At 50.2% G+C, this 27779-nt stretch overlaps 1 protein-coding gene and 1 long non-coding RNA gene across 2 annotated transcripts; both read right to left on the bottom strand.

Moving 5' to 3' along the window:
• Positions 1-2765: 2765 nt before the first annotated feature.
• On the bottom strand, positions 2766-8899 carry LOC147645705 (maestro heat-like repeat-containing protein family member 7). The gene is made up of 16 exons (XM_086874288.1): positions 8254-8899; positions 7999-8154; positions 7664-7728; positions 7405-7554; positions 7067-7215; positions 6615-6762; positions 6178-6365; positions 5951-6088; positions 5558-5672; positions 5248-5385; positions 4857-5033; positions 4565-4720; positions 4305-4406; positions 3832-3934; positions 3495-3551; positions 2766-3205 (listed from the first exon to the last, which is right to left on the bottom strand). Exons 1-16 carry the CDS (start codon positions 8375-8377, stop codon positions 3006-3008), a joined length of 2166 nt encoding a protein of 721 aa, XP_086730414.1. The 5' UTR covers positions 8378-8899; the 3' UTR covers positions 2766-3005.
• Positions 8900-24538: 15639 nt separating this feature from the next.
• LOC147645706 (uncharacterized) lies at positions 24539-25600 on the bottom strand. The gene is made up of 3 exons (XR_015282205.1): positions 25432-25600; positions 25094-25321; positions 24539-24796 (listed from the first exon to the last, which is right to left on the bottom strand). It is a non-coding gene; the product is annotated as an uncharacterized LOC147645706 (long non-coding RNA).
• Positions 25601-27779: the final 2179 nt, after the last annotated feature.

Below are 27779 nucleotides of genomic sequence, written 5' to 3' on the forward strand. Positions count from 1 at the left end.
TTTCCAGAGCCTGCTGGCTGTGTTCAAGGTTTTCTCCCTATTTCCTCCCTAGTGCACATTCTCCAGAAACTCTGCTTTTACATCCTTTTGCTTTGATTAAAGTTACCTGCAATGACCAGTCAAGCCAAACCATGGGAAAACTTGAACTTCGATCTCTACCCAGGCAAAATATCTGCCTCCCACATCTGAAGCCATGATCTGCCAAGTACTGTCCCCACTGTCATACCCTGTCCCCTGGAGGTGTGCTGATGCCATTTCAAAGGGGTTGCCAATGAAAACAAGTTTGAATATTTTGGTAGTTTCCACATTGGCATTCAAATCCTTGACAAGAAAAATCACAAGTCAAGATTTCTAGGATTCTTCCATACCAAAGCTGTCATTCTCCCCCGTGATTTTAGAGTGCCTGAACAGTCGGACAAGGTTTTAGTTTTAGACACTACAAAGTCCCTGCTGTTTGGCGATCCCATTCCATCAGCATATAGTCCTGATGATTCCTTTAGGCAGGAGCAGCAAAGGCAAGAATGAGCCAAACAAGCTGTTCCTGTTGAGAGGAATGATGAGTTTGTCTTTACAAACAAGCTGTGGGTCAGTTGATAAGATGTAGCTATCAGTGAGAGACGACAGAAACAATGGGATGGATTCCAGTAGAAGATCAAAGAGGCACTGAAAGAACACTATGAATTCCAAAAAGTTAAGAAAGGATTATGCATTGGGAGTGGGGGGGGGAAGGTACCCCAGGTATCAGGCGTTCCGGGAAGCCTGTACCTCTCAAGTACCTCAGCCTATGGGGAAAGGGAGAAGGGACAAGCTGCCGGGAATTAGGATAAAAAGGAGGCTGCGCCCTCCAAAAATTTGAGAGACCCCAGGGGAATGCCCCATGGCCTCTCCCTTTATTCGAATAAAGAAAAGGACTCCTCTGTCTCCTTTTTGGACATAAACCTCTGGTGTTCGTGAATTAATTTTCCTGACACTGTGTTCTCATGTCCTGCACAGCAGTAACTGGGAGTTCAAGAATGGATTCAGGAGACAGTGGGTGCACAGGGAGCCACCAAGACTTTGGGATGCTGAAATGGACCAGCCTGGTGCCTGTGCCCGGGCTGCACCGTGCTGAGCTCCAACTGGACAATCTAACAATGGTTGAATGGACACACCATGGGCCACTGGAGACTCCTACTCCTAGTTCTGTGAGCTACACTATTCACCTGTCATTCACCAGATGATTTTTTCATCTTTGCTTGAAATCCAGGAGAGGAAAAGGTCAACATGGAAAAGTGTTCTCCCAGTTCTAGTGACACCTTGTGCCTGCATACCACCTGTGCCCATGGCAGGGTGGCTGGAGACTGGATGATGTTGATGATACTTTGCAACACCAAGTGCTCAGGGATTCTGGGATTGCCCAAGTGGAGAGCAAAACTGAGCCGTGTAAGTCCCTGCTTTTTTTCAGCACATGCTGCTTCTTCCTTTGTTCCAAGCAAGTCCAGGATTTGGTTTCATGTGTCTTTAAGGTGCCTGGACAGATGACAGGGAGGGCAGCTGCAGCACAGGGCTCCTGCCCCATCAGACTCTCTCTCTCTCTCTCTCTTTCTCAGGATGGCGCCAATGCCGCTGCCTTGGGACACCTGAGTGTGGAAGGCGAGCTCGCCCTCAAGCACGGCCATCCAAGTCAGTCACGGGCACAGGCTGCAGCTGAAGCTGGCAAGCGTTGTTGTAAGGCTGCAAGTGAAGAGAAAGCCATTGTGGCCAACTCTGCTGAAGCCTTTTGCCAAAGCAAAGGCAATTGTGCCCACAGCCTCCCCCTGTTTGGCACCCGGCTGCTGCGGACGCCTCAGTGCGCAGGTGCCGACGTTGGGGCTGCTGCTGTTCCTGGGCACACTCTGCTGCTGTTTCTGTGCGCTCCAGAGCCACTTGGGCAGCAGCCACTGGGCAGCCCTGCTGGAGGAGACATCGCCACCCTCCCCATGGTGGCAGCAGCTCTGCGGACCCCGAGCTCTGTGTCAGGGGGGCCTCGGTCACAGCAGCGTGGCCTGGGCAGCCGCGAGGGCCCGGGCTGGCCGCCAGCCCTGCCTCTGCCCACTGCCCCTTCCTGGAGGCACCCAGTGGCCGTGGCCTGGCAGCACCCCCTGCCCTCCATGTCCCCAGCCAGCCCAGCCTGGGCACCTCGGGCTGTCCCCACCCTCCCGCTAGGGTGATGTCCCAGCCTCCAGGCATTCTGCTGCAGGCCTGGGGGACATTTTGGGGCAGCACCGGAGCAGCCGGGTGTCAGGGACCAGGCGGCTGCCCGGGGGCTGCTCATGGCCTCTGACACCCAATTCCTCAGTGCTTCCCACCACCCCGGCTCCTCCAGGGCCTTCTGTCCCCTTGGAACCTCCTGCCACCCACTCCCTCACACATCCCCCTCGTGCCTTCCCACTGCCTTGTCCCGTCTGGGCCTCCGCAGCCCCTCATCCCTTCACAGCCTCCCAGCACCCCGTGCCCTCAGGAGCTCCCCCAGCCTGGCCCGGCAGCAGCGCCGCAGCCCCACAGGAGCTCCAGCAGCTCCTCAGCCATCACGGCAGCAACACACGGGCAGCAGGACACAGATGGCGCTTCCTGCCTGCCACAGGGCTTGTGGCTTCAGCACAACCACCAAAGGCCAAGGGGCTTCTGGCCATTTCCCCTGCACCACTGCACGCCCCGGCAGGTTGCTGAGCACAAGAACCCTTTTCCCTCTCTTCCCCTATGCCCCACACAACCTGGGCAGCAAAAGAAAGGTCTTGGGACTCTTGTGGTTTATAACATATCCTATATTATTTACATACTAGATGGAAACGAAACGAAGAAAAGAATAATCTCTATGAAAAAAAAAATAACAGATGGCCCATGTGGCCCCAGAAGATAGAGCCTCTCAGCCCTTACATATCCTATATTATTTACATAGTAAAAAGAAAAAAATAGAAGAAAACAATCCTTATGAAATAAAAACTCCCGGCTGGCCCAGGTGGCCCCAGCAAACAGAACGTCCCAGATCAGCGCTGAGCACATCTCCAGCAGCGCAGCCAGCCCAGGCCCGACAGACGAGGCCGTGTCCTCCATGCCCTGAGGAATTGATCGTGCACCCTCTGGAGGATGGAATATCGGGCACTCTGGATGGCCCGGAGGACATACAGCGTCTCAAGTGCCAGGTCTGACACGGCACCGCTTCTGTCCTCCGTCAGGCGTTCGAGGGCTGCAAGAGAGACGAACAGAGCCACGGTCAGACCCCAGAGCTGCGGGGGCCCAGCGAGAGCCCCCTGCCAGGGCCATGCCAGCCAGCTCTTGCCTTGGCCAGGAGGGAGCAGGGACCAAGGGGGTCAGCCCGAAGCTGCTGGCCACAAATGCCCCACGTGGCCCTGAAATCTCACTGTGCTATGCCCACGCCGCCCCTCATCGGCACAGGGAGCAGAGCCCTCCACAGCCTGGCCAGGGCTTGCAGCTGCCCCCGACAGCACTGCTGTCAGCCCGCTGCCCTGGCTCACCTCTGCACAACACCTGGAGCTCTGCGTGCTGCCCCCTCAGCTGCTCCCCGGCCATCCCTGAGAACACAGAGCCTGTCAGGGTCCCAGCAGCACAGCTCCCTGCCAGCGGCGCTGCCAGCCCTGTGGCCACACGGCCTCCTGCCCCGGCAGGGCTCAGCCCGGGCCCTTGCCGCATCCTGACTCAGCCCAAGGGCACGGCTGCCAGAGGCCGGCAGCAGCAGCCCCGAGGGCAGCCGGGGCTCCAGGGCGCCGGGCCCGGGTGCCGCTGCCGGGGCAGCAGCCGGGGCTGGGGCCGAGCTGCGGCGGGGCGGGGAGGGAGCCCGGGCTCGAGACTCACCGATGACCCTGATGGCCGCCGCTCGCAGGGTCTCCTGTGGGTCCTGCAGGTACTGCAGGGCCCGGCGCAGGTGCTCGGCCAAGGGGATCCTGTGGTCTGCCAGCTGGAGAGAGCGGCAGGAGGGAAGGGTTGGCGCGGGCTCTGCCCCTCGGCCGGGCGCTGCTGCCTGCGGCCAGTCCCGGCCTCCCGTGCCCGGCCAGCCCTGAGGCCCGGCCAGCAGCTGCTGACGCCGGGCTCTGGAGGGGGCAGAGGGCCGGCTGCTGCCCGGGGAGCCGCGGTGCCGGCCCGGCCCGCAGCCCCGCTGGGCTGGGGCTCCATCGGCACCCGGTTCGAGGCCACAGGCGGCTGGAGAAGAAGCCGTGCGGCCCCCGGCTGCAGCAGTGGGCAGGGGCACAGCTGCCAGCCCCACACACCGACCACCGGGGCCAGGGGGCTTCTGTAGCTTGAGGCTGGGACTTCCAGGCCGCCCTTACCACGAGCTTGGCAAACTTCCACAGCTTCTCCTTCCTCACAGCTTTCTCCAGGTCTGGCCTCTTCAGGAAGTCAGCCGCGCGAAGGAGCGTTGTCCGAGAGGCCTGGGGAGCAGCAGAGAGCAGCAAATGGCCCCACAAGGCAGGGCACAGGAGTGTCCCAGTGCCAAGGGCTGGAGGAGGCTGCAGCCTGCAAGCCTGCGTCAGGGCAGGAGGCAGCTGAGCCCCCTGCCAAGGCGCAGCAGCAGCCCAGGAGTCCTCACCTCTGCCACATGCCGATTCTCATCTTGGCAGTGGAAAAAGAGTGGGAGCAGGCTCTGGTACACTCGTTCCTTCAGGGGCTTTCTTCCTTCTTCTTCTGCCGAAGACATCACTCTTTGAAGGAGAGACATGGAGAGCAGCTGCACGTGGCTATCAGGCTGTATGAAAGGAAGGAAGGAAAAATGACCTTATCATTGGCTTCTTATGGCCCACATCGGCACAGGTCTGCAAATGCACAGGGCACAAAGTGTCCGGGCAGCAGGCAGTGGCCGTGGCTGGGGCACAGAGCCTTACATTGTCCAGGAGTTTCAGGAGCGGCTCAGCCAGCTGCAGGGCCCTGCGCCAGGATATTGGGGTGTCTTCTTTCAGGAAAATATGGCTCAGAAGAGCAGTGCTCATCCTGGCCACGTCACTGTCCAAGTCCCACAGGAGGTGCACTAGTCTTCCTGTCAGGCTCTGCATTCTTTCGGCCTGTGCAGAACACAAGTGTGTGAAAACCCGGGCAGCTGCCGCAGGGCCCAGAGGCCAAAGGGCTGTCCCAAAGCACTCGGGCAGCCTGAAGCAGGAGGCAGGAGAGCTGCGAGGAGCTGCCTCAGCGCCCAAGGCAAAGGCCAGCCAAGGCCAAGGGACAGCATTGCCCAGCCTCATGCTGCCCACACGGCTTCAGCTGCTGCCCCCTTCTCACCATGGAGGGACGGTCCTTTAGCAGGAGGAGAGCCCTGAGAACCTGGTGATGCATCTCTCTGGAGTTGTACCACAGGTACTTATACAAGATCTCCATTAGGCTGTCACCACAGTCACTCAAGTCCAGGCAATCTAGGAGCTGAAAGGCACAGGGCAGTGAGAGGGGAGCCGGCCGGCAGGAGCCTGGAAGTGCGCAGGGCTGGGTTCAGGCAGCAGCACAGGGCGCAGGTGCCGTCCCAGGCAGCTGTGGCTATGCCAGGGGACAGGGCTGGCAGGGAGCTGAGCGAGGTAGTGCTGGCCATCAGGCTCACCTCCACAAGGAATGCCATGGCAGAGACATCCCAGAGTGGCAACGGTTTGCTGAGCACCTCAAGCAGGTAGCTTAAGATGCTTTTGCACAAGTGGGCGGATGCACGGCGCATTACCCTGGAAGGCGGAAAATGGCAGAAAGAGTCTCAGCAAGGGTGCGAGAAACCTCTCCCAGGACTGATGGACACAGTTGTCCTACTGCCCCAGCACCCTGTGAGGCGATTTGGGCCCTTGAGATGTGGCTGCTCCAGGACAGGTTCCTCTCGCAGCCTTTTGCAGTCTCCTTGGCCATCCCTCGCTGACGAGGCCCTCAGGCCCATGGCCACGGGGACTGTGGGGGGCATCCCGGGCAGGGGGCACAAATGCCAGAGGCAGTGGGGAGAAGGGGGGCTCACCTGGCCAGCAGACCCACGGCATAGTGGTGGGTGTCAGCACAGAGCAGAGTGTCCCAGCCACGCTTGCGTTCCATTGCCACCACCACATGCTCCAAGTGGAGACTGCAGAGCAGGGCCTTCAGGGTCTGCACTGCAAACCTGTGTGCACAGCAAAGCCCAGGTGACGCTGGGAGCGCTGGCTCCGAGGCTGGGGAAGTGGCAGGGACAGGAGGAGTGGCATGGAGCACCTGTTGGGGCTGGTGGAGAGGCCGTGTTGCTCCTGGCATTCCTTCCAGAAGGTATGGACGTCCTCTGTCATATACAAAGTACTGAAGTATGTTTGGAAGAGGAGATTCACAAAGAGGCGGGGGAAATAGACTGTGAGGATCTGTGGGCAACAGGGCCCCTGGAGGATCTTCCACATCACCAGAGTTGCCTGCAGAGGACAAAGCAGCGTGAGACAGCGCTCAGTGCCGGGGCGTCCGTGTGGCAGGGCCTGAGCGTGGCAGGGAGAGGCCGGGGCAGACGCAGGGGGAGCAGCGGGCCTGGTGGCCCTGAAGCTGCCCCTAGGCCAGGTTTGTGGCCAGTGCCTGAAGCAGGGAGATGCAGTGGGGGAAGGAGGCAACAGAGCTGCTGGAGAGGCGGCCGGCCTTGCGGTGAGCAAAGGCCAGCTCCCGAAACTCACAGTCAGGGAAAAGACAGCCGTCTTGTCCCCATCAGAGGTGCCCAGGTTTTTCTGCGGCCAGCTCCCCACCACATTGATGAGGAGCGGTGTCACTTCCTCTGAAATCCAGGGCGAGAGCAAGATGGTCGTCCACATGGCCATAGCAGCTCTGCGGGGTCAGACACAGCACCGTGGGCTGGGCAGCAGCGGGGAGCTGAGCTGGCCGCCAGCTCTGCCTGTGCCCACTGGCCCTGAGCGGCAGCAGCAGCCAGGCAGCCCAGCCCTGTGGGGACAGGCCCCTGAGGGGCAGGCTGGCAGCACGGCAGCGGGCTCGGGGGCCGACTTTGTAGCAGGGCTGGCAAAGGGAGCAGCCAGAGGGCCCTGCAAGTCTGTGTTGCTCACAGCCCTGGGCCGGGCTGTACAGGGTGATGGGCTGGGGAGCCCTGAGGCCTCGGGGCAGCTGGGCCCCATACCTGTCACACGTTGGGGCCACCCGCAGGAGAGTGATGGCCACATCATCGGGCTCTGCCTCGGCCACTTGCATCAGGGCCCAGTCCATCCTGTGCTCAGCAGCCTCATTGGCCATGAGCCACTGGTGGATGTACCTCACCACGCCGGGCACCTGGAGAAGGCACAGGGAGACTTGGAATGCTAGCAGAGGGAGTCAGCAACGTGCCCAGCTTCTTCCCCAGACAAGTGCTTCTCTTCCAGCACGCTGCCATGGCCTCAAAAGCTCCAAGTGAGCAACAGGCGTGGCTTGGGAAAGCCAAGCAATTGCTGGAGGATCAAAGGCTGGCCACAGGCTGCTTACTTGCTCTGGATTGAAAAGAGCCGTCTCTACAAGCAAATCCAGCTGGGCAGCGCTGCTCTGTTCTACCAAGACCTCTGAGGATGCTTTGACCTCAGTGTCCATAGGTCTGGTGTCTTCCTTGCCAATTCTCTTGATGTATTGGTAAAGAAACTGTAGGAGAAGGGCAGGAAGGCAGGGAAGTTGCATGGAGTGCTCCAAGTGCGGTGCTGGGCTGAGCAGTGCCAGCAGGCCCAGCGCAGGTGGGGATGGCTGCAGGTACCTGCGCTGCTCTGCGGAAGCGGCCACGGGCGGTGTCCTGCTCTTGTGTGCCGTCCATGGCTGCATCTGGCAAAGAGCAGCCAGAGCTGAGGGGCTGCAGGAGAGGCCGGAGAGCACAGCCCAGCCCTGCGTTCCCCAGGCAGGGACAGTCCCGGGATGCCCCAGGGGATGCAGCACGGCCACTGCTGCGGGGGCAGCCCCAGCCCCTTTTTTGTGCTGTCCATGGGTGTGTGTCCACAGGACAGTGTGGGATGGGATGAGATGGGATGCAATGGGATGGGATGGGGCTAAGATGGCCGCAGGCACCAGCCCCTGTGGCCCAGCTCTGCCACTCACCCTCCTCCAGTGGCTGCAACTGCTGCACCTCTTCGGTCTCTGGTGCTGGGGAAGCTCCAGGGCCTTCTTCCTCTTCTTCCTCTTCCTCCTCCACCCAGGCCAGTTTGGGCACTCTTGGGGGTCGCTGCTCCGTATCTTCTTCCAGACTCTCCAATCCTTTCCATAGGAACAGCACCAGGGGATGGCATGGCATGGAATGGGATGGGGCCAAGCTGGCAACAGGCACTAGCCCTAAGGCCGAGCTCTGCAACTCACCCTCCTGTGGTGCCTGGAACTCCTGCACCTCTTCAGACTCCTGTGCCAGGACAGCTCCAGAGCCTTCTTCTTCCTCCTCCTCAAGCCAGGCCAACTTGGGCACTCTTGGGGGTCGCTGCTCCATGGCAGTGACTGGATTTATGGCTGCTTGCAGGAGAGATGGCTCAGAAAAGCTCAGAGTCAGCAAGTCCTGCAGTCGTGCCTGGAAGGCACCTGCAAGACTCAAGTCCTGGCAAGATTGCAAGACAGCGAGTCCTGCACTTGGGTCTTGAGGGCTCCTGCCAGAAGGACAGGAGGCTCCTCGACAGGGATTGTGGTCTGGTCTCAAGGGCAGAGACTGCAGGGATGGGCGACACGTCGGAAAAGCTCCGGGTCACCAAGTCCCACGGTCTGCCCTCAAGAGAACCTTAAGAAGGAAGCCTCGGCAAGGCCACAGGTCAGCAAGACCTGTGGTCTGGCCTCGAGGTCACCTGTAGGAATAGTGCTTCAGAAAAGCTCCAGGTCCGACACAAAGGAGTGCGCTGTGCGGGGGCTCCTCACAGCACCGCTCTGGCGCGTCCTGACCCGTCGCGTGCACCGAGCACTGTGGCGTGGCCCTGTCACCGCCAGCTCCTATGTCAGCACGTGTCACAAAGGGCCCTTTGACATCTGCTCCCGTTGCCACCATCCCACGGTGACCGTGCTGCAGCGTGTCACAAAGGGGCCTTGCACACCCTGCCCTCCGCCCTGGGGCCGCCCCCATCCCCCCCCAAGTGGCCCAGCTTGGAAGGAATCCCTTGCCCAAAGTGTCTAAGACAGCCTGACGGGATCTTTAGGAACAGCTTGTTAGCAATGAAATGGAGTCAAATTTATCAATAGGAATTTTATTGAAAACTTTGTAAAATTTTCTCATGGAAATGTCTCGGTGTTGAGAGACAGGTGTCTGCTAGGGAGGGCAGGAGCCTCCCTTGGAATGAAAAATGTAGACCCCCCCCTCCGAATTATGATAATCCTGAAATCAAGGGGCTCTCAGGCAGAGATCTGGGGATAGGAATAACAGTTCTTTACTAATATTTATAACCAGGCAAACAAACAACAATAACTACAGCGTTAGCAAGAAAACAGAACCAGGGACCCCGTGACAGCTTTCTGGGCTGAGACGGGAAAGGATGGAGGAGAGGCTTTGTTTCACAAACCCCCTCGGGTTGGCAGTCAGTGCTGGTGCTCCTGCAGGGCTCTGAGGAACACTCAGCTGGAACAGCAGGGATGAGCTGAGATCCCGGGCCAGTGGCTGAGGTGGATCAGCAGCTCCGTGGTGGTGGCTGGCACTGCCACACGTCCCGGCAGGACAGGGGGTGCGAGGCCACCAATGAAGAGGGAAGAAGGAGAAGAAGCAGCAGCTCCATCTGGGTGATGGCGAAATTCCCTTCTCCCCACCACAACAGCTCTGCACCCAAAGTGTTCTTCTCCGAAGCTGAAGAAGCCACCAAACTGTCCCCACCCTCCCCTTTTCCTGCCCCCTTCCCGCCCTGGGCCCAGCCAAACTCTTTATCTTTCCTCAAGCACCCACCAAGTACCCGCAGTTAAGTTTTCCTGCAAGTCATGAGTAAAAATTCCACAGGCAAGCCAGAACTAAATAGAAAATAAAGGACACCTAACCCCCAACACCTGTAAGTTGTATCTTGAGAGTCAGACAGGATCTTTGTTTGCCAGAAACACCTCTGAAGTTCAATCAAGGCATTAGTCATCAAAATTATTTTGAAAATTTAAAGATCAAAGTAGCCAAAATACTCAATGTAACTAATTGCTGGGTATGTTCTCAGCTCAGGTTGGGAGGAATGGGGTTCCCTCGGAGGGCTCACCCTGTGGCCAAAACTCTGTCAATGGGCTCTGACTTGTAACGGATCCAGTGCAGGGACACTGACAGAAAACTGTGCTGTGGAACACAGGAATGCAATTATCAGTTTTACAGGATTGTCTGAGATTTCCCTTCAGGAGAAACCAAGCTCTGTTCTAGCTGGAGGCCACAATGTGAAAGGATTTCTGTGCTTTACCATCACAAGCTTACTCATTCTTTTTCCTCACTCTCATTCACGTTAGGAACAATAATTCTGTTGTCCATGGAGCTGGCACCTTTTGAATTCCAGAATAATGTCCCCAAGGTCCTTTGCTGTTCAGCTTTACCGCGCTGTCTGTGGCTAACAAGGCTTGCTGGGGTCCTTTTCCCTTTGGCTGGAGAGGTGCCGGGTCCCAGTCCCTGAGGGACAGCCAGGCTCCTGGCTGGAATTGGTGTGGAAGTCCCTCAGGGTCACATCAGCCTTCACATGGAGCCCTGTGGATCTGAGCATTTTCCAAAGGGGCCGTTGGGGCAAACAGGGAGATTTGGTCTGGCAGGGTCTGTAAAACAATATCCCATCCCATCGACTTGTTCTGGCAGAGAACACTTGGCTGCAGGGACATATTCCCATTGTTCCTGCCCAGGTCTCAGGATTCCAACAGTGTTGTCTTTGCCCAGAGGTGTTCCTTCAGCTGGCTCGGGAGGGCCATTTGGCCTCTGGACCCACACTCTGTCTCCTTTATTAGGACTGCTGGGTCCAAACTCTTTTTATCCACAAATGGAGGCAATTTGAAGTGGATATTCTTTCTTCACAATTATTTTTTCAATTGCGATATCAATATTTCTTCTACCTTGTCATGGGGTTGAACAATCAAATCTTGTTCACTATTGTTTAACAGACTTACTTCAATTTCTCCTTGATAATCTGCATCAATTCCTCCTCCCGTGACATGAGCCCTTTGCAAGGCCAAGCTCCAGTGAGCAGTTATCAAACCAAAGTGTCCTGGAGGAATCTGAATTCTTATTCCTATATTGTAAACTGTCATTTGCTTCTGATTTCTCCTAATGAATTCCAGTGCATGAAGGTCCAGCCCTGCAGCCTCTGGGGTGGCCCTGGCAGGGGCCATCACAGCCAGAACAATTTCCCAGGCAGTCCAAGTCTCACTGTCCATGGCTGTGTTTGCAAATTGGGTGCAGCCGTGCACACCCAGGGGTTTCCATTTCCCAGTGGGCCCATTGTTAAGGGCATGGAGCCCATCTGGGAGATGGGTTCTCCACCGGGACAGGTTCCCATCTCCCCATTTTATCAACTGCTCTTTTAACAATTGTTCAACCAATCCTGTAGCTTGTAGATCGTGTGGTACATGAAAAACGCAGCAGTCTTAATCACTGTGTTTTTCACAGGAACAGACAAAGCATTCCACATCACAGTATCACCAAACCCTATAAAAATTGCCAGTTTTATCCCTTCCTCCTTTATTCCTTGTATACAATTCACAAAGTTTGCCATTGACATTTGGGTCTTTGCTAGTCCTTTTTTGTAGGGTATTTTAGTGTTACAGTGAGCAGCCAAAGGTAACAAATTGGAATTGTCAGCATTATTTCACATTATCGATTTTTAGTTATATATATAAATATGTATTATTATGTTGTTATTACTATTATTATTGTTATTGTTATTATTATTTTACTTGGACAAACAAACCTGAGCTAAAGACTAAGTGACTTCTTCTGTCACTCCACGTGGGAGCATTCCGAAAACAATTGTTCCTTCTGTTGGTGCTGTTAACAAAATCCATCCTCATCTTCCCAAACCCATGAGTTCTTTTCCTTTTTCCTTGTGCAATGTTTGGATGCATTTTAAGACATCCAGCGGTTCAGCCTCTTTTAACCGACTGCCCCACTGCTCGCACGGTGCTCCGACCTCAGCCCCACTCCAGAGCCAGCGAACTCTGGGGAGAGCTTCCCTTTTGAGAATTACAGATGGGACTGATTCCTTACATTTACATTTTAAAAGTGACATTTTGTTGTGATCTGGCTAGACTTTGCCAGTTTTGTTTCAGCAGCGGGCAGAGTCAGCACCAAAGGCACAAACACCACCTGAAGGAATCAGTGTCACTAACTGCAGCTCCAAGCAGCAAAGGATGACAAAAGGAGCAGCTCAGCAATGAATCCAATCATCACTGCCAAAGATTGCCTGCAGGGATTAACAAAGATCCAGTACCAGTTCCCCTCAGACTTTGCCATCCCCAGATCCACCTATCAGCTGGGGAAGCTGTCACAGCCAAGGGCTGGAGAGCCACTCCAGACACTGGGAATTCCTGCAGGTGCCTCCAGCCACAGGTGAGGCTCCAACCCCGCTGTGAGAGAGGGCCCAGCTTTGATAGTGCTGAATAAACAAACTGACAGCACTTCTGGTGTGGGAACATCTGGTTTCATCCTCCTCTTTGTTCCCTACCAAAGCTTGGCCAGGCCTCAAGGAGGAACCAAGGGAGTCAACCCTGACCATACACCCCAAACAAAGCCAGATGTCGGATTTCATGGCCTTGTCTGGCTTCTAAACACAGAAAGGTCAATCCATGTTTCATTGATGAGTGGATACATCTATCACAGTGTTCATGACCATGCATATTTCAGTAATGAGCAGATGGACAGATAACCTTTGGCTGGAAGGTTCATTCAGAGATCACCTTTGGCTCAGGGCCTGTTGTTCAGGCCTCACTCAGGGCCTGTTGTGCAGACCTTGGCACTTCAGAAACGAGGTTTAGTGGGGGGCTTGACACTGCTGGGTGACTGGCTGGACTGGATGAGCTCAGAGGTCTTTTCCAGCAGAATGGATTCTATAATACCAGGATTCTATCTGCTGCATTCAGCTAGGTCCATTACTTAGCAGCATTACTTTAGTCCAAAAGCCCCCTCTTGCTCAGCTCTTGTGGCCTGAGGCTTCAGCTCCTTCAGCTCCTGGTGCTGAGCTGCTCAAGCTGAAGGAGACAACTGGGAGAGAAGAATAAGTTCATTCAATTCCTTCTGGGACACGGGGAGGGGAAATGTGAAAACAGGAGCATTGTTTGGTGTGGCCTCCTCTCTGCCCTTCACACCTTTCAGTGCTTTGACCCAGCCAAGAGCTTTCTCCAGGATTCAATGAAGCAGCTGTTCCTGCTCCCAGCTCTGGTTCTTCCCAGTCTCTGACCTTGACTGGTTTTGTCCCTCTTGCTGTGCCCTGTGTTCCCCCAGGGGGCTGCCCCAGACTGAGGGATCAGATCCAGGCACTGCTGCTGCTCCCTCGGGACCAGCCCCAGTTTGGTTGTTGCTGTCAGTGTCAGCAGAAGCCGTGGCTGGAGCACCGGGTGCTGACAGTGGCCCAAGGCCCGGGGCTGGAGGGGTCCCTGGGCTGGGGCTGGGAGGGAGCTGCCCCTTGTTCTCCCTCTGCCTCCCACAGAGCTGGGCCGGGCACAAGTGGGGCAGCAGAGCCAACAGGGAGCCTGCGAGTCTCTTGCAGCCGTGCCTGCTCAGAGTTTGGCCTTGGAGCTTCAGGTGGGCAAAGGCAGCTGCTCTGCTCCCTCTGCGTGTGCCCGTGTTCAGCACTGCTGCTCCATCAGTCTGTGCCCAGCAACGGGGAAAAGCCTCAGCCCTGCAGGGCCAGGAGCTGCCGGGCTCTGCCTGAGCAGCTCAGCCAGCGGGAAGGGAGCTGCTCCACACGGGAACCAGGAGCAAAGGACATGCCTTTTCTAGGACATGTTTTCTGTAAAAAAAACCAACAAGAACAACAAAAGCAAACAAAAAAACCCCGAAAAAAATATGAAAGATAAAAATTACCCCCAAATGTGTAGTGAAGAATCTTCTATAACACTGGAGTAAGAAAGAGGTAACTGATCTTTTGAAAAAGAGAACTCAGCTTTGATTTTAGTTCTTAGTTTGTACCCGTGCTAGTGAAAAGGATCCATTAGCTGCCTTCCTTTAGAGATTTTATGGATGTTTTCCAATATTAAGATGTTTTACACTGCAGTTAAAGGAATAGGAAATTGAAATACATGTTCTTCATGACTGTGTCTTGAGTGTAAAAATTTTGCGGTTTGAAACTTGGACCTAAATGATGAGTTCGGCGGGAGAAATGCAGCACTCAATATGAATGATCAGCAAGTCTCATTTATTGGTAGCTCTGCAACCACTTATATAGCATCAATAATTAGGCTCATACATAGTGCAAAAGCAAGCTCATTATTGGATATTTTTATTTAAGGTCAACTCCACCTAATTCCACATTCCTGTGATCGCTCATCTGTGCTGAATTCACATTCTTCTGATCACAGCATCCTGTTCTCAGTTAACAGTTATCACTAAGGCCTTCCTGACCTTGCAACATCTCACACCAACTGTACTCTATTGTCTCATTCTTTCCCAGCTAACTGCTGCATGGGAACATGACCTTTGCTCTCTAGCCATTCCTCTACAATTCCCCTGTTTTCTTTTTGTACTAACAAAACTGTAGAAGTAGCCTTCTTTACCATGTTTTGCAAGCATTGCAGTATGCAAGGAATAAACAGTAGCACAATCACAATGATCAATATAACAACAATTGCCATTTGTGCCAAATATTTTAACCATCCTGTGAGACCTAGGGATTGAAACCATTCCTCTAATGGATTTGTTTCCATGGTTAATATTTTCATATTGTTCTGTAGTTGTCGGAGACGAGCATGAATAGACACTGAATGGTCAGAAAGATTCATGCAACACATCCCATCAAAGTCTTCACAGCCATGGCCCTGTGCCAATAGCAAAAAATCAATAGCAGCTCTATTCTGCAATACAGCATGCCTAACACTCTTCATATCCAAAAGCAAATCAGAGAAAACCTTTGATGTAATATTAAACTGTTTTCCTGTCCAACATGCCAGTCGTCGTAACTGTGTTAAGGCTTGAGCACTAGATACTCCAGGTGTAAAAATAGATGACACAATCACTGTAGGACGTTCCCAAAGTTCAACCTGATCCTTGCATTCTGGCCCCAATTGGAACACACTTCTCTTTGTTCGTAACCTGGTTCTATTGGCTCCTAATAGTTGCTGTATAGTGGGTGCAAACAATGTCAATTTCCCAAAATAACAAGGCCCTCCATAAATGTTTGCTGGCAGTCCTTGCCATGCACGATCACCACAGATTAGAAAAATACCAGGTGGTAATTGTAGAGGTGAACTGCTAGAATTTACCTTGTGAGACCAATTGCCACAGTATGCATCATTATTTTGCAAATATAGCAAATTTTGTGGAGAAACATTTGTACCATTTGGCCCATGAGACCTTTTTGCATGATTGTTCCTAGCCCAATTGACAAAAGTTAAACAATAATTGCTAGGGGTTGAGCCTAACAGTCTTAACTCTCGTGGCTCTGACCCGGTAACATTTAAACCTGTAGCAATGTACCAAATTTGAGCACCAATGGGATTTGCTGGGATTAAACCTGTGTCACAGATATTGATCCTGAATTTACCTGATGGAATTTCGCATAATGTTTTGTTTGCTTCTTCGGGCGTTTTCCAATTCTTTGTCCAGTTTTTAAACATTGTGGCATTGAGTGAATCGCCTAAAGGTGTACCCACTAAACAAGTTCGAAAAGGATCTGAAGGGGTGGCCATTGAAAGGCAAAAATTATCCTGTCCAGTTTGATTAGCCCACATTATCCACATATTTTGTCTCTCATCCATGTCAATCAAAAACCCTTCATTTCCCTTTATCATGGTAAACCACCATAACAACCTGATCAGAGGTAGTCCTTTAAGAACCTTAAAAGGATTGTGGCAGTTCAGCCAGCATCTTGGCTGGATCCCATGGGAGATCTTGCTTCCCTTTTCTTTTACCCCTCTGCCTCGCCCGTCGATTCGGTTGCTTCGAACCACGGGGTGTTCCATCTTCTCGGCAGCAGGGATAACTTTCAGGGAAAGACCCTTTCTCTTGAGACTGCCGTTCTAAGAATTGCTCCCAATTTTTATTTTTTACCCCTGGAATATCACACCTGACCTGTGTAAGTGTTTTATGACAGTGTATTGTGGTTATTTCAATAATATACGGCAAAGGGGTATTAGGATGATAACAATAATTTTCTGGGTTTATCCCAAAAGCATAAATCTCCCACCATCTATCAGATCCTTTTTCAAATTGTCCTGTTTGTATACCTTCCTGTAATGCAACCTCAGTGAAATTTCTTTCAAAGTTGTAACACTCTGTACAAATCCCTCTTGGGGATCGACCCCACTTAGAATGTGTACACCACTTTTCTTTACACACTTTACAAATGTAGCATACAAAAGGATAACATTCACACTCTGGTACTGTACACAAGATTTGCATGTGAGAGTCCATCAAATCCCGTCTCTATGTTGATGGTAGAGAGCGAGAAGTATCTGCAGAATTTTCTGGATCAGCTGAAGGTAAATCCCTGGGATCAGCAGGTTTAGTCCATCGGCTCGGCACCCAGACAGGCCCTGTGGGGGTAGACACACAAAGATAACCACGTCCCCAATAGAGTACCTTGCTGGGACCTCCCCACAGTCCTGGTTTTGGATCTTTATAGACCAATCGGTTTGCCCTAGCATTTCTTTCTCCTAAACCCACATCCCATTTGTGACTACGAATATGGATAATAGCAAAGGCAGCAGTCCTCAACTTTACTGCTCTTTGAAGCTGCAAAAACAGTTCATATAAATGAGGATTTTTTACTTCCTTTATGTCTGCTTTTTCAATACGTTCACTCACTCCTGCAATATATAAAGAATCAGTTACCACATTAACAGGACCCTTAAACTGCACCAAAACCCAAACAACAGCGACTAATTCCAGAGTTTGTAATGTGTCCTCCTTTTGAGCTGGAATAATATGATGATTCCATTGTCCTTCCGAATCTTGCCATGTAGCAGCAGCTGTGCGAGATTTCTTTCCAGCATCAGTGAACACCGTTGATGCCCCTGGTAACGGCACAAATGATCGTTTGGGCTTTTCAATCCAATTCAGCTGGCCTATCCATCATAGTGGTATTCGAGGCACCTCCTCAGTACTGACCACACTGCTGTTGTCAAGCAATGCTTCTTGCAGTGTGGAGCTGTGAATTAAATACCAGTCTAAAGTGCCCTTTTTTATTGGTATCTGAATTACAGCTGGATCTGCACCCATAATTTGTCACAATCGCTTCTACCTTTGTTTTATTAAATCTGCTAAAATTTCAATTTTTTGAATTAAGGTATGTCTCTGTTGTAGTGGTGGTAACAACCACTCTAATACCCATATCTCCCCTGTTTTCTTTTGTTGCTCTGTTAAAGCACCGATGAGATGTTGAGGTCCAAACCATACAGTAAGGTTGATGTCCAAGTCTGGATCTCGCCTACAAACAACACCTGTCTGGAAACCGTCCATTATTTTATTGAGAGCTTCTTGTTGTTCACTGGTGACCTGTATAGGTGCTGTAGGATCGGTACCTTTTAACAAAGGTCATAAGGGTTGTGAAAGTTCATTAGGAATACCCACAACAGGTTTAAGCCATTGTAAATCCTCCAGCAATCGCTGAGCATCATGAACAGTATGAAGTGACATGTTCAATGACAGTTTCTGAGGGGCAACATACTGCTCAGTTAAAGTCCCCCCGAGATATTTCCATGGGGATGACTGCTGTATTTTCTCAGGTGCAACAACCAGTCCATTCTGAAGTAGTTGTGTTTGAATGTCTTTAACTTGTTTATCTGCAAAAGGTTGTGACTGAGCAAAAAGAATATCATCCATATAGTGATAAATAATGGTTGTAGGCCACTGAACACGTAGTGGCTGCAAAGCATTATCAACATAAAGCTGGCACAAGGTAGGAGAATTACGCATACCCTATGGTAAAACTGTCCATTCAAATCTCTTGTCTGGTTCTGCTCGATTTAATGAAGGCAAGGTAAAAGCAAATCTGCAAGTATTCTGTTCATGCAGTGAGATAGTGAAAAAACAGTCCTCTAAATCAATTATTAACAAGGGCCAATCTCTTGGCAACATTGCAGGATTGGGCAAAACAGATTGCAGCGCCCCCATTGGCTCCATTTGTTCATTTACTGCACGTAAGTCGTGCAGCAATCGATATTTTCCAGATTTCTTTTTTATAACAAAAATAGGGGCATTCCAAGGACTTGTTGGCAACTTTAAATGTCCTTGTTGATATTGTTCCAGCACTAATTGATGAGCTTGCTGCAGACTTTCCCTTTTTAAAGGCCACTGTTCAACCCATACTGGTTCCTGAATTATCCATTTAAGTGGGAGTGGGAAAGTCCAAACAATGGCCTCTACTCTAAACGGTGCTCATTGGTCAAAATAACACCAAGTTGTGACAAAATATCTCGCCCTATTAGACACTGGACCTTGTCTGGTAATGGAACAATTGACAAAACAGAATTGATGACCTTCCCATCTAATTGAGTCTGGATTTGAGGAGACCTTTTTGACAAAGTTAAGCCTCCCACCCCTGTAACAGTAACCATACTGGACAACAAAGGCCATTCCTGGGGCCAATACTGTGGAGCAACAATACTTGAGTCTGTCCCAGTATCCAATAGTCCTTCTAATTGGTGGGATTCTCCGTTATAATTGGGAACAACTTTTCGTTTGGGTCGAGTGTTTAAGCCCAGGGTAAGCAATGTAAGTCCTCCTGTAGAACCAAATCCACCTGTACCCTGTAATTGATTTTTCAATGGTGTCAATTGATGGGTATATTGTGGTAGTGGCACCAGTTGTGCAATTTACTGTCCCTTATCAATTCTGGCTGGTGGTGCCAGTGTATATGCCATGATATATATTTCACCAGAATAGTCCACATCAATTACTCCAGGTAAAATAAACAATCCCATTAGACTAGCAGATGAACGTCCCAACACTATTGCACCCACAGCTTTTCCATTTATTATCACTGGTCCCATAATTCCCGTGGGAATCTTGTAGGGCTGAGATGTCAATAAATCCACAGTCACTGAGGCTGCCAGGTCCAGGCCGAGGCTCCCTGCTGTGGCAGGCTGGAGGGAAGTTGCACTGATGTTCCGGCAGCTGCTCTTTGTGTCCTGGCGCGGCGGCTTCTCGCGCTGACCTTCCCGTTTCCCGATCTCCGGCGGCAAACACTATCAGTGTGGGTATTGGAGCGACACTGATTGCACCAAACAGATGGTACAGTACATTCCTTCCGAATATGTCCAAGGTTGCCACAGCAAAAACATTTGAATCGGGAGGCTGGAATCCTGTCATTGTTGGTTGTAGCTGCTTGTAGGGGTGCAAGAGCTGCTAAAACCTGACTCTGATTTGATGCTAGTTCTTTAATTGCCTGGGCTAACATTGCCTGGGAGCCCACCGGTATATTAGACATCCTCTCTAATGCCTCCTCAATAGTCCAATTAGCATTTAGGGAATTTAAAACTGACCTGGTTGCTGGATTACAATTCTGTAATGCACATTGTTTTAATAATGCTCCCCTCATATATTCAGGAACACCTGCCCTCTCTATAGCTGCAGCCGCTTTATCAATTAATTCTCCAAATGGCTCATCTCGCCCTTGTTTAATACCCATATAAGATGGAATACCTCCTGGCTCCTTAATCCGATCAAATGCAGCTCGTGCCAACCGCATTCCTTCTCTCAACTTATCTGGCCCCAAAATAGCTTGTGCTTCCACTTGACTCTATGCTCCTAATCCCGTAAGTTCTTCCAAAGTTAGCCCATGCAGTGGATCACCTGCCTGTCTTTGCACATTTACACTTTCTTGGCAATAAGCTTGCCAGTGTGCATGAAACAACAACTGCTGATGCTGACTAAGAATCAATTTCATAATACTCCTACAATCTGCAGGCAACAAAATCTGTGTACCCCACAAATAATCAATCATCTGTCTAACCGGTTCACTGGTCACTCCAAACTGACTGACTGTAGATCGCAACTGTGATAACCATTTCCAATCTAAAGCTGTAATTTGAGCTTGTATTCCTCCCCCTTGCATCGGTGCAAAGGTTACAGGACATGCTACTTCCAATACAACATCTGCTATTTCCTGATCTCCTTCTTGCAAAATATTCCGTGCCAATGTAGCCCATGTCTCCCTTTTTTCCTGTGCAAGAGCCTCACCTAACTCACGCCCTACCCCAGGGACAGATTTATTTCCCATAGGGGAGGATGGTAACGGTGCCGAAGGCTCCGTTCCAGAATCAAGGTTAGTAGGTGAAGAAATTGGAGATGGCCCAAAAGGATTAGCAGCGGCAGCAGAGGACAGTGACTGTGTGGGGGGGGTCAAGATTACTGTGTTCGTGGCGGGTGGCAATGGACACTCATTAATTCCCTCCAATAATCTATTTTTTGACATAGCTGCAGATGCTTTTGTGGCAGCTGCCTGTTCAGCCTGATACTGCAAAAGAACATTATGAACTGTCCGCCACAGTTTTCCCAATTTTTTAGCAGTTTTATCATCATCTAAAGTAGCTTCCCACAATTTATCTCCAAATTTTCGCCACTCATTTAATTCATGGACTGTATGGGGATTCTGAAAACAACCCTGAGCATACCCATAAGCAAGAAGTCGAGGGAGCTCTTTGCGCAAATCAAAGTCTTTAACCTGTCGCTTTTCTAAATAGCAGGTAAATAAATCATATGCTGCTTGCCTTTCCATCTTACCGTCAGCGCTGTTGCAGCCCCTACAAGGTTTCGGCAGCACGTTACGGCAGGACTCTCCTCTGAGGTCGCCTGGGGCGCGGCACCGTTGCTGTGTGATCAGGACTCTCCTGTGAGGTTGCCTGGAACGCGGCACAGCTGTTGCGTTTCACCGTCCTTGCTGCAGAGGACCCGTCCCCTGACACCAACTCCCTTGGCCGACTCCAGCTCCTTTTTAAGGTCCCAAAGGTCCCAAATGTCCCAAAGGTCCCAAAGGTCCCAAAGGTTCCAAAGGTCCCAGAGGTCCCAAAGGTCACAAAGGTCCCAAAGGTTCCAAAGGTCCCAAAGGTCCCAAAGGTCCCTGTTGTTCAGGCGCCATTTGATGAGTTCGGCGGGAGAAATGCAGCACTCAATATGAATGATCAGCAAGTCTCATTTATTGGCAACTCTAAAACCACTTATATAGCATCAATAATTAGGCTCATACATAGTGCAAAAGCAAGCTCATTCTTGGATATTTCATTTAAGCTTGACTCCACCTAGTCCCACATTCTTGTGGTCTCTCATCTGTGCTGAATTCTCATTCTTCTGATCACAGTGTCCTGTTCTCAGTTCACAGTTATCACCAAGGTCTTTCTGACCTTCCAACATCTCAAACCAACGGTACTCTATTGTTATTTAATTCTTTCTCAGCTAATTGCTGCATGGGAACATGACCTTTGCTAGCTAGCCATTGCTCTATACATGGCCAATCACAGAACACGGAGTTCATCTGATTGAGGTGAAATTCCATTCACTGGAGACAAAGTCAAATTGCCTCTTATTTGCTCAGCACTACAAATCCATTTGAAGCTGGTTGCCAAGACTTGCTGCAAGTTCTGAGTGATGGGATAAAGCCCTGCAATGGCACCATGAAATGGGAGAGCTGGAGAGAAATCTCAAAGAATGGCATTTCCAAGCATTTTCAGGCGCTGATGTTCTGCTGCTGGCTTGGTGCTGTCCAAGGGGCTGATTGGAATGGTTTTAGAGGAGCTACTCTGGGCAGTGAAATGCACCTCAGGCAGAAAATGCATCTCTGGTGTCTGCAAGTGCCTTTATCTCCCATCATGTTCCTCAGCACTGAAATCCTGCAAGGACTGAGTGAATCTGAGGCTTTGGGAATGCCCAAGAGTGAGAGATTTTGGTGAGATTTGACTCAGGAGATGGAAGCAGCAGCAGCAGAAGGTGCTGTAATCTTCATCCTTGTGTTCTCCTGCATGCTGATGCATCATGAAGGAGGCAGGGATTCCATCAAGTACCTTCTGTATCTCCTGTGGCAAATTCTTTCATTTCTCAGAGTTTCAGGCATGTGTTGTGTGGCTGTGCTGCACCCCAGGGCCAGGCTCTGCCTCTCTTGGCTCTGGCTGCTGCTTCCAAGCTGTCCTCTGTGATTTGGATTTGCAAGCCACCTCTCTGACCAGCTTCCACTTTGCTTGAAAAATTCAGCACCATGTTGGGGGCTGAACAAGTCCCAGAGCTGGGGAGAAGGATTTGAGATGCAATTTGCATCCCAGAGTTGTTACAGTGGGGAAAATGTCGCATCCCTCCTGTGCCTGGAGCTGCTAATCTTGTTGCAAACATTGAAAATCTCTTCAGCTTCTCTCATTCTACCTAAATTTGATGACTGCTTTGATTTCACACCTCATTCATGCAGGTTTTTCCTCTGTCCTTGGCTAGAATTGTCACGCCTGAGAAATTTTGTTGAGCCTTGGGACAGCTCCCATCATCACTCCCTGCTCCTAATGCTGCTTTGAATTCTCTTGGGAATGTGAGCATGAGGGAAACTGGGGGGACTTTAGTGAGAGGAAAAGTGAGGCACAGAGGCTGAAGTACAAATGCAGAGTCTGCAGGGTCAGCACAGTCTGCAGTGTTGTGGGGATTTGGGCCATGCAAACAGATGTTTCTTCTCTGGGAATGGCTGATTCCTTCTGTGTGTCTCCTCCAGAAATTGCTGTGCACCAGGGCTGGTGCTGGAGCTGCAGCAGCACAAAGTTGCCAGGGAGCCGTGTGGGAGCCAGTGGGAATCATTTCTGTTATAAATACACTAAAAAAGGATATATAAGAAAAGGTTTTTATTAATTATAGCAAGCCAGCAATAAGCAAAGTCGGCGCCGGGCGGCAGGGAGGAGGAGGAGAAACCTCTTCCCACAGAGCTGCCGCCGCTTCCCGCTTCCGTGTCTGTCCTTTTATTTGTTTCGGCCTCCTGGTGATGTGGCTTTCCTGCAGCGTTTCTGACCATGCGTCTCTGGTCATTAGATGATCTTTCTCTCCCCTCTTGTGGTCGTAGAAGGGAGGCTTCAAGTCTTCCTCACTCCTGTTCCATTGACCTTTTCTCACTGTTTCTCTCTCCAAGTTTATCTTGTCCTAGTGTTCCAGGAATTTCTGCTAGGCTGTTATTAATTATGCCAACTTCAGCGAGATAGTGGCCTTCAAACCCCTTTCTCAACTTTATATCTAAAGTACAATTTCACAAAGCATTCTATCATATCTATATATTTAGGTGAACAAAAGAGTTTCTATCTATCACAATTTTTTTGCTGCTTTGGATGAAAAGTTGTGACATGAATCTCAGTGTCAGGGAGGTGCCACGTTCATGCTGCTGCAGTGCCCACACACTGTGTCTGGAGACAGCTCAGGAGAAAAGGAAGAAAAGCCAGCATGAAATCCCATGTGCTACTGAACTCTATCAGAAAGTGCTTGGAGTGAAGTATGTGAAGTGACTGGGGAGAGCTGGATAGAAGGGACAGCTCTGAGAAGTGTGTGGCACATCACTGACATCCTTGCAGTGATCTTTGCACAGAGATGAAAAAGTATCAGTTTGCATGGCCTGAATCTCAGGATTCTCTGGGTCTGGAAATTCTGCGTGTTGCACAAGCTGTGCTGAGCTCATCTGGCTCTGAAATATCTGAAATATCATCTCTGCACCTTAGGCAGGAAGAGCATCAGAGTTGTGAAGAGATGAATAAAAATCAGTCGTAACCCAGAAGCAAACCTTGGCAATAGACATGTGTGGCAGTTGAGGAGACTGAAAGCTTTCATTCTTGTCCTGGGAGAATGAATTCAGCAATAAAAAATCCTGTCTCTTGGCATTAAAATACTTTAGTTTCAGCTCTGCCCGAGCCCATCAATGTCCCTGTGTGGTTGGGGGTTGTTCTCCCCCTGTAGCTCTCTGCAGGTTTGTGCTAATTCAAGATGTTCTGGCAGGTTCCAATGTTTTGGTGCCCGAGCAGGGAGTGCAGAACAGGGATTACAAGTGCTGACATTTGCTGTGCTAGAAAATCCAAGGGACAAATTTGTGCCAATTAAGGTCTCCCCTTTAACTAGGAGGAACAATTGATGTTGTGCTTGTAGCAGAGTATGGTGAGAGAGGGGGTTTCCAAAGGAAATCTTGGTGCATGTGGGCCAGAGGCCCCTGTGCTGAGGCTCCCTCCTGGCTGGCTCCAGCCGCTCAGGGTGCCCAGGAAGCAGGCTGCCCGCAGCCCAGTGCAGCCTCCTTAGCCCTGGGGCTAGCCAGGGAAGAGCCATGGATGAGGCTGAGCCCTGCTCCCATGTGGGATGCCATGGGACAGGGCCCACTGGGATTTGCCCCTCCAGCTACCAAGTGTGTGCAGAGAAACTGCAAGGAGAGGGTGAGCTCTGTCAGTGGGACCCCCTGTGCACAGGGAGCCCACTCCTGGGGTGGCTGTGCCAGCTCCCGCAGGGACATCCAGCCCTGGGAACCTGGAGCGAGTGGAAAGCACAACTTTGCAAATGTGCCCGAGGCAAATGCAAAGAGAACTGGGGTGTGAAAAACAAAGAATGTTTATTTGTAGAAGAAAAGGAACAAGAATGAACTACACAACATATTTACATTGTCAGAATATTGGTAGCAACAACAACAACAAACTATAGAACCTATTTACCTAAGAACATATCTAGCAAAACTACATGAAACGTATTTACAGAACACTTAAGCAAACCCTAAAACATCTATCATGAACACAACAACTGTAAAACGTATATACAGCAGGGTGGCATCTGTGTCCGGGGTGTGCCTCAGTCCTGGAAGAAAAACAAGTAGCACGGTCAGTGCAGTCAGGCATGGAGGGGTGTTCCACGTGCTGCCAGGCTGGGACACTGGCACAGTGGGACTCTGCTGCCAGAAGTGAGCCCGGCTGGGGCTGGGGGCTGTGGCCCAGGCACGGGAACAGGGCTTGTGTGGCCCAAAGCAAGCCCAGGCCAGGCCAGGGATGGCCAGCAGAATCCAGTGCATGGGCTAGCGTGTCCCTGAGCAGGGAGTGCCCAGCCCAGCCCCAGGCTGGCAGCAGGGGACCCACTCTGCCTGTGGGGAGCACCTGCCTGTTCTGCTGCTGGCATCGGTCTTCATCCCAACACCATGTCCTCCTCCTCGTCTTCCATATCAATATCCATCTCCTCAATACTGTCTTCCACGTCCACCTCCATTTCTTCCTTTGTCTCATCCACATCCATCTCTTCCTCTCTGGTGTTCTTTCCATCCACTTCCATTTTCTCTTCGGTATCCATCTGTGTATCCACCTCCATCTCCTCCCCTGTGTCTGTGCCAGCCTGCAGAGGTAGCAAAATCTCCCAGTGGGTCCCTTTCCCACACTATCCCACAGAGCTCCAGCCCAGCCAGGCAGCTGCGGGGTGTCCACCTCCGTGGAATAGTACCATACCTTCTTTGGAGCAAATGCAGACATCCTGCAGGGATGGAGAGCAAAATGCACTCAACGGGGAGCTTTTGGGACTGCTGGGGGTATGAGGGAGCAGGTGACAACAAGGTGACAGGGGTAGGCCTGGAGCAGGGTGAAGAGCGTGCTGACACAAGGAGCCAAGGGTTGTGTTGTGGCCGTTGCTGGATGCTGGAAGTTCTAGCTGGAGCGTGCACTGTGACATCAGTGCCAGGAGCCCAGGCCCAGGCTGAAGTGGACAAGGGAGATGCTAGAATGATGGAATCCCTGGGTGCTTGGGCTTGGATGGGACCCTAAAGACCATCTTGTTCCAAGCTGAGCAATCTTCCCCCAGAACAGATTGCTCAGAGCCCTGCTCCCAGCTGGCCTTGGATGTTGCCAAGGATGGAGCATCCCCAGCCTCTGTGCCCAGCCTGGGCCAGTGGCCCAGCAGCCTGAGTGGAAAAGAGCAGCTGCATTAGATCCAACTTCAATCTCACTTCTGCAGTTGAAAGCCTTCTCCTCTCTGTGCCCATCTTTCCTAGAGCTGCAGGGAGGCCTCCCCAGCCCCTTCTCTTTCCAGGCTGAGCATCCCCAGCCCCACATGGACAGCACTCAGATCCGTGGGGGTCGAGGCTAAAGGGTGGCAAACGGCATCAGGAAGTGAGAGATGGAAGCTTTTGGAGATGGAAGGTTTGCCTCTAAATGTAGAAAAGAAATGAAAGTGGAGGGGAAAATGGTGGGACTCTGGCTCTGTTCTAACTGGGGAAGATTTTCTTTTCTTCTTTTCTGTCATGCTGCCCCAAGTTTTGTTGTTTGAAAGGAGGTTTGGAAAAATATTCATTGTCTTCTCCATTAATAAAATAATCCCACAAAATTCCAGTTAAATCTGACAAAATTCCCACAAAAATCCCACAAAATGGTAGGAAAATCCCACAAAATTCCCTAAACTTTGTTAAAATCCCACAAATTGCAGAAAAAATCCACAAAATTGCAGAAAAAATCCATGAAATTCCAGAAGAATTCCACAAAAATTAATGAAAAATCCCATCATTCTTTAATTTTTCTTTAAATCCCACAAAATTCTTGAAAAAATGCACAAAATTCCAGAAAAAAACCAACAAAATTCCCTAAATCTCCTCAAATTCCCACAACATCCAAGAAAAATCCCTCAAAATTCTTGACATCTCCTGAAAATCCTATGAAATTTCAGAAAATTCCACAAAATTCCTGAAAACTTTCAAAAAATTCCACAAATAATCAACAAATTCTACAAAAAACCTTAACTAAATTCTCTAAATTACCTCATATTCCCGCAAAATTCCGGAAAACCTCCACAAAATTCTCTAGATCTACTCAAAATCCCACCAAATTCCAGAACTTTACCACAAAATCTCCTCCAGTTTCTACAGATGGCCAGAAATAACCCTCAATATTCCAGAAAAAAAATACCAAATTCCAGAAAAATCCATCAAAGTTATGGAAAAATCCCACAAAAAACCTACTAAATTCCCCAAATCTTTACAAAATCCGACAAAATTCCAGAAAAAATTCCATGAAATTCCCTAAATCTCCTCAAAGTCCTTACAAAATTTCAGAAAAATCTCACGGTTTCCCAAATCACCTCAAAATTCCTCGATATTCCCTAAATTTTCTCAAAATTGCATAAAATTCAAAAAAACCCTACAAAATTCCAAAAGAATTCCACAAAAATATTGAAATTTTCTCAAAATTCCACAAAATTCCAGAAAAATTCTACAAAAATCCCACAAAAGTCCACAAAAATCCAGGAAAATCTCACAGGATTCCTTAAGTCTCTTCAAAATCCCACAAAATTCCACAAAAAATGTTCAAAATTCCACCAAAAATTCACGAAACTCCAGTAAAATCTGATAAAATTCTACAAAAATCTCACAGAATTCAAGAAAAATTCCACAAAATTGCAGTAAAAACTGATAAAATGACACAAAAATCCCAAGAATTCCACAAAAATTCCACATAATTCTACAAAAATACCACATAATTCTACAAAAATACCACAAAATTCTTCAAATTTTCATGAAATCTAAAAAAATCCATTAAAAAATCCCACAAAATACTTTAAATTTTCTCAAAATCCCACAAAATTCCACAAAACTTTGACAAAATTCCCTAAATCTCTGCAATATCCAAAAAAATTCCAGAAAAAATACACAAAATTCCAGAAAAATCCCACAAAATTTCCTACATTTTCTCAAAATCCCACGTCTAATGGACTGACATTTCAAAAAACAAACACCTAAGGAAGTTGAAGCTGCTGGGGGCTGAGAGGAGTTTTTCTCCTGGCCCATAAGAGGCCATTGCTGAGAAGTGCC

Source organism: Cyanistes caeruleus, unplaced genomic scaffold (assembly GCF_971803275.1).
Source record: "Cyanistes caeruleus unplaced genomic scaffold, bCyaCae1.hap1.1 HAP1_SCAFFOLD_187, whole genome shotgun sequence".
NCBI classification, from domain to species: domain Eukaryota; kingdom Metazoa; phylum Chordata; class Aves; order Passeriformes; family Paridae; genus Cyanistes; species Cyanistes caeruleus.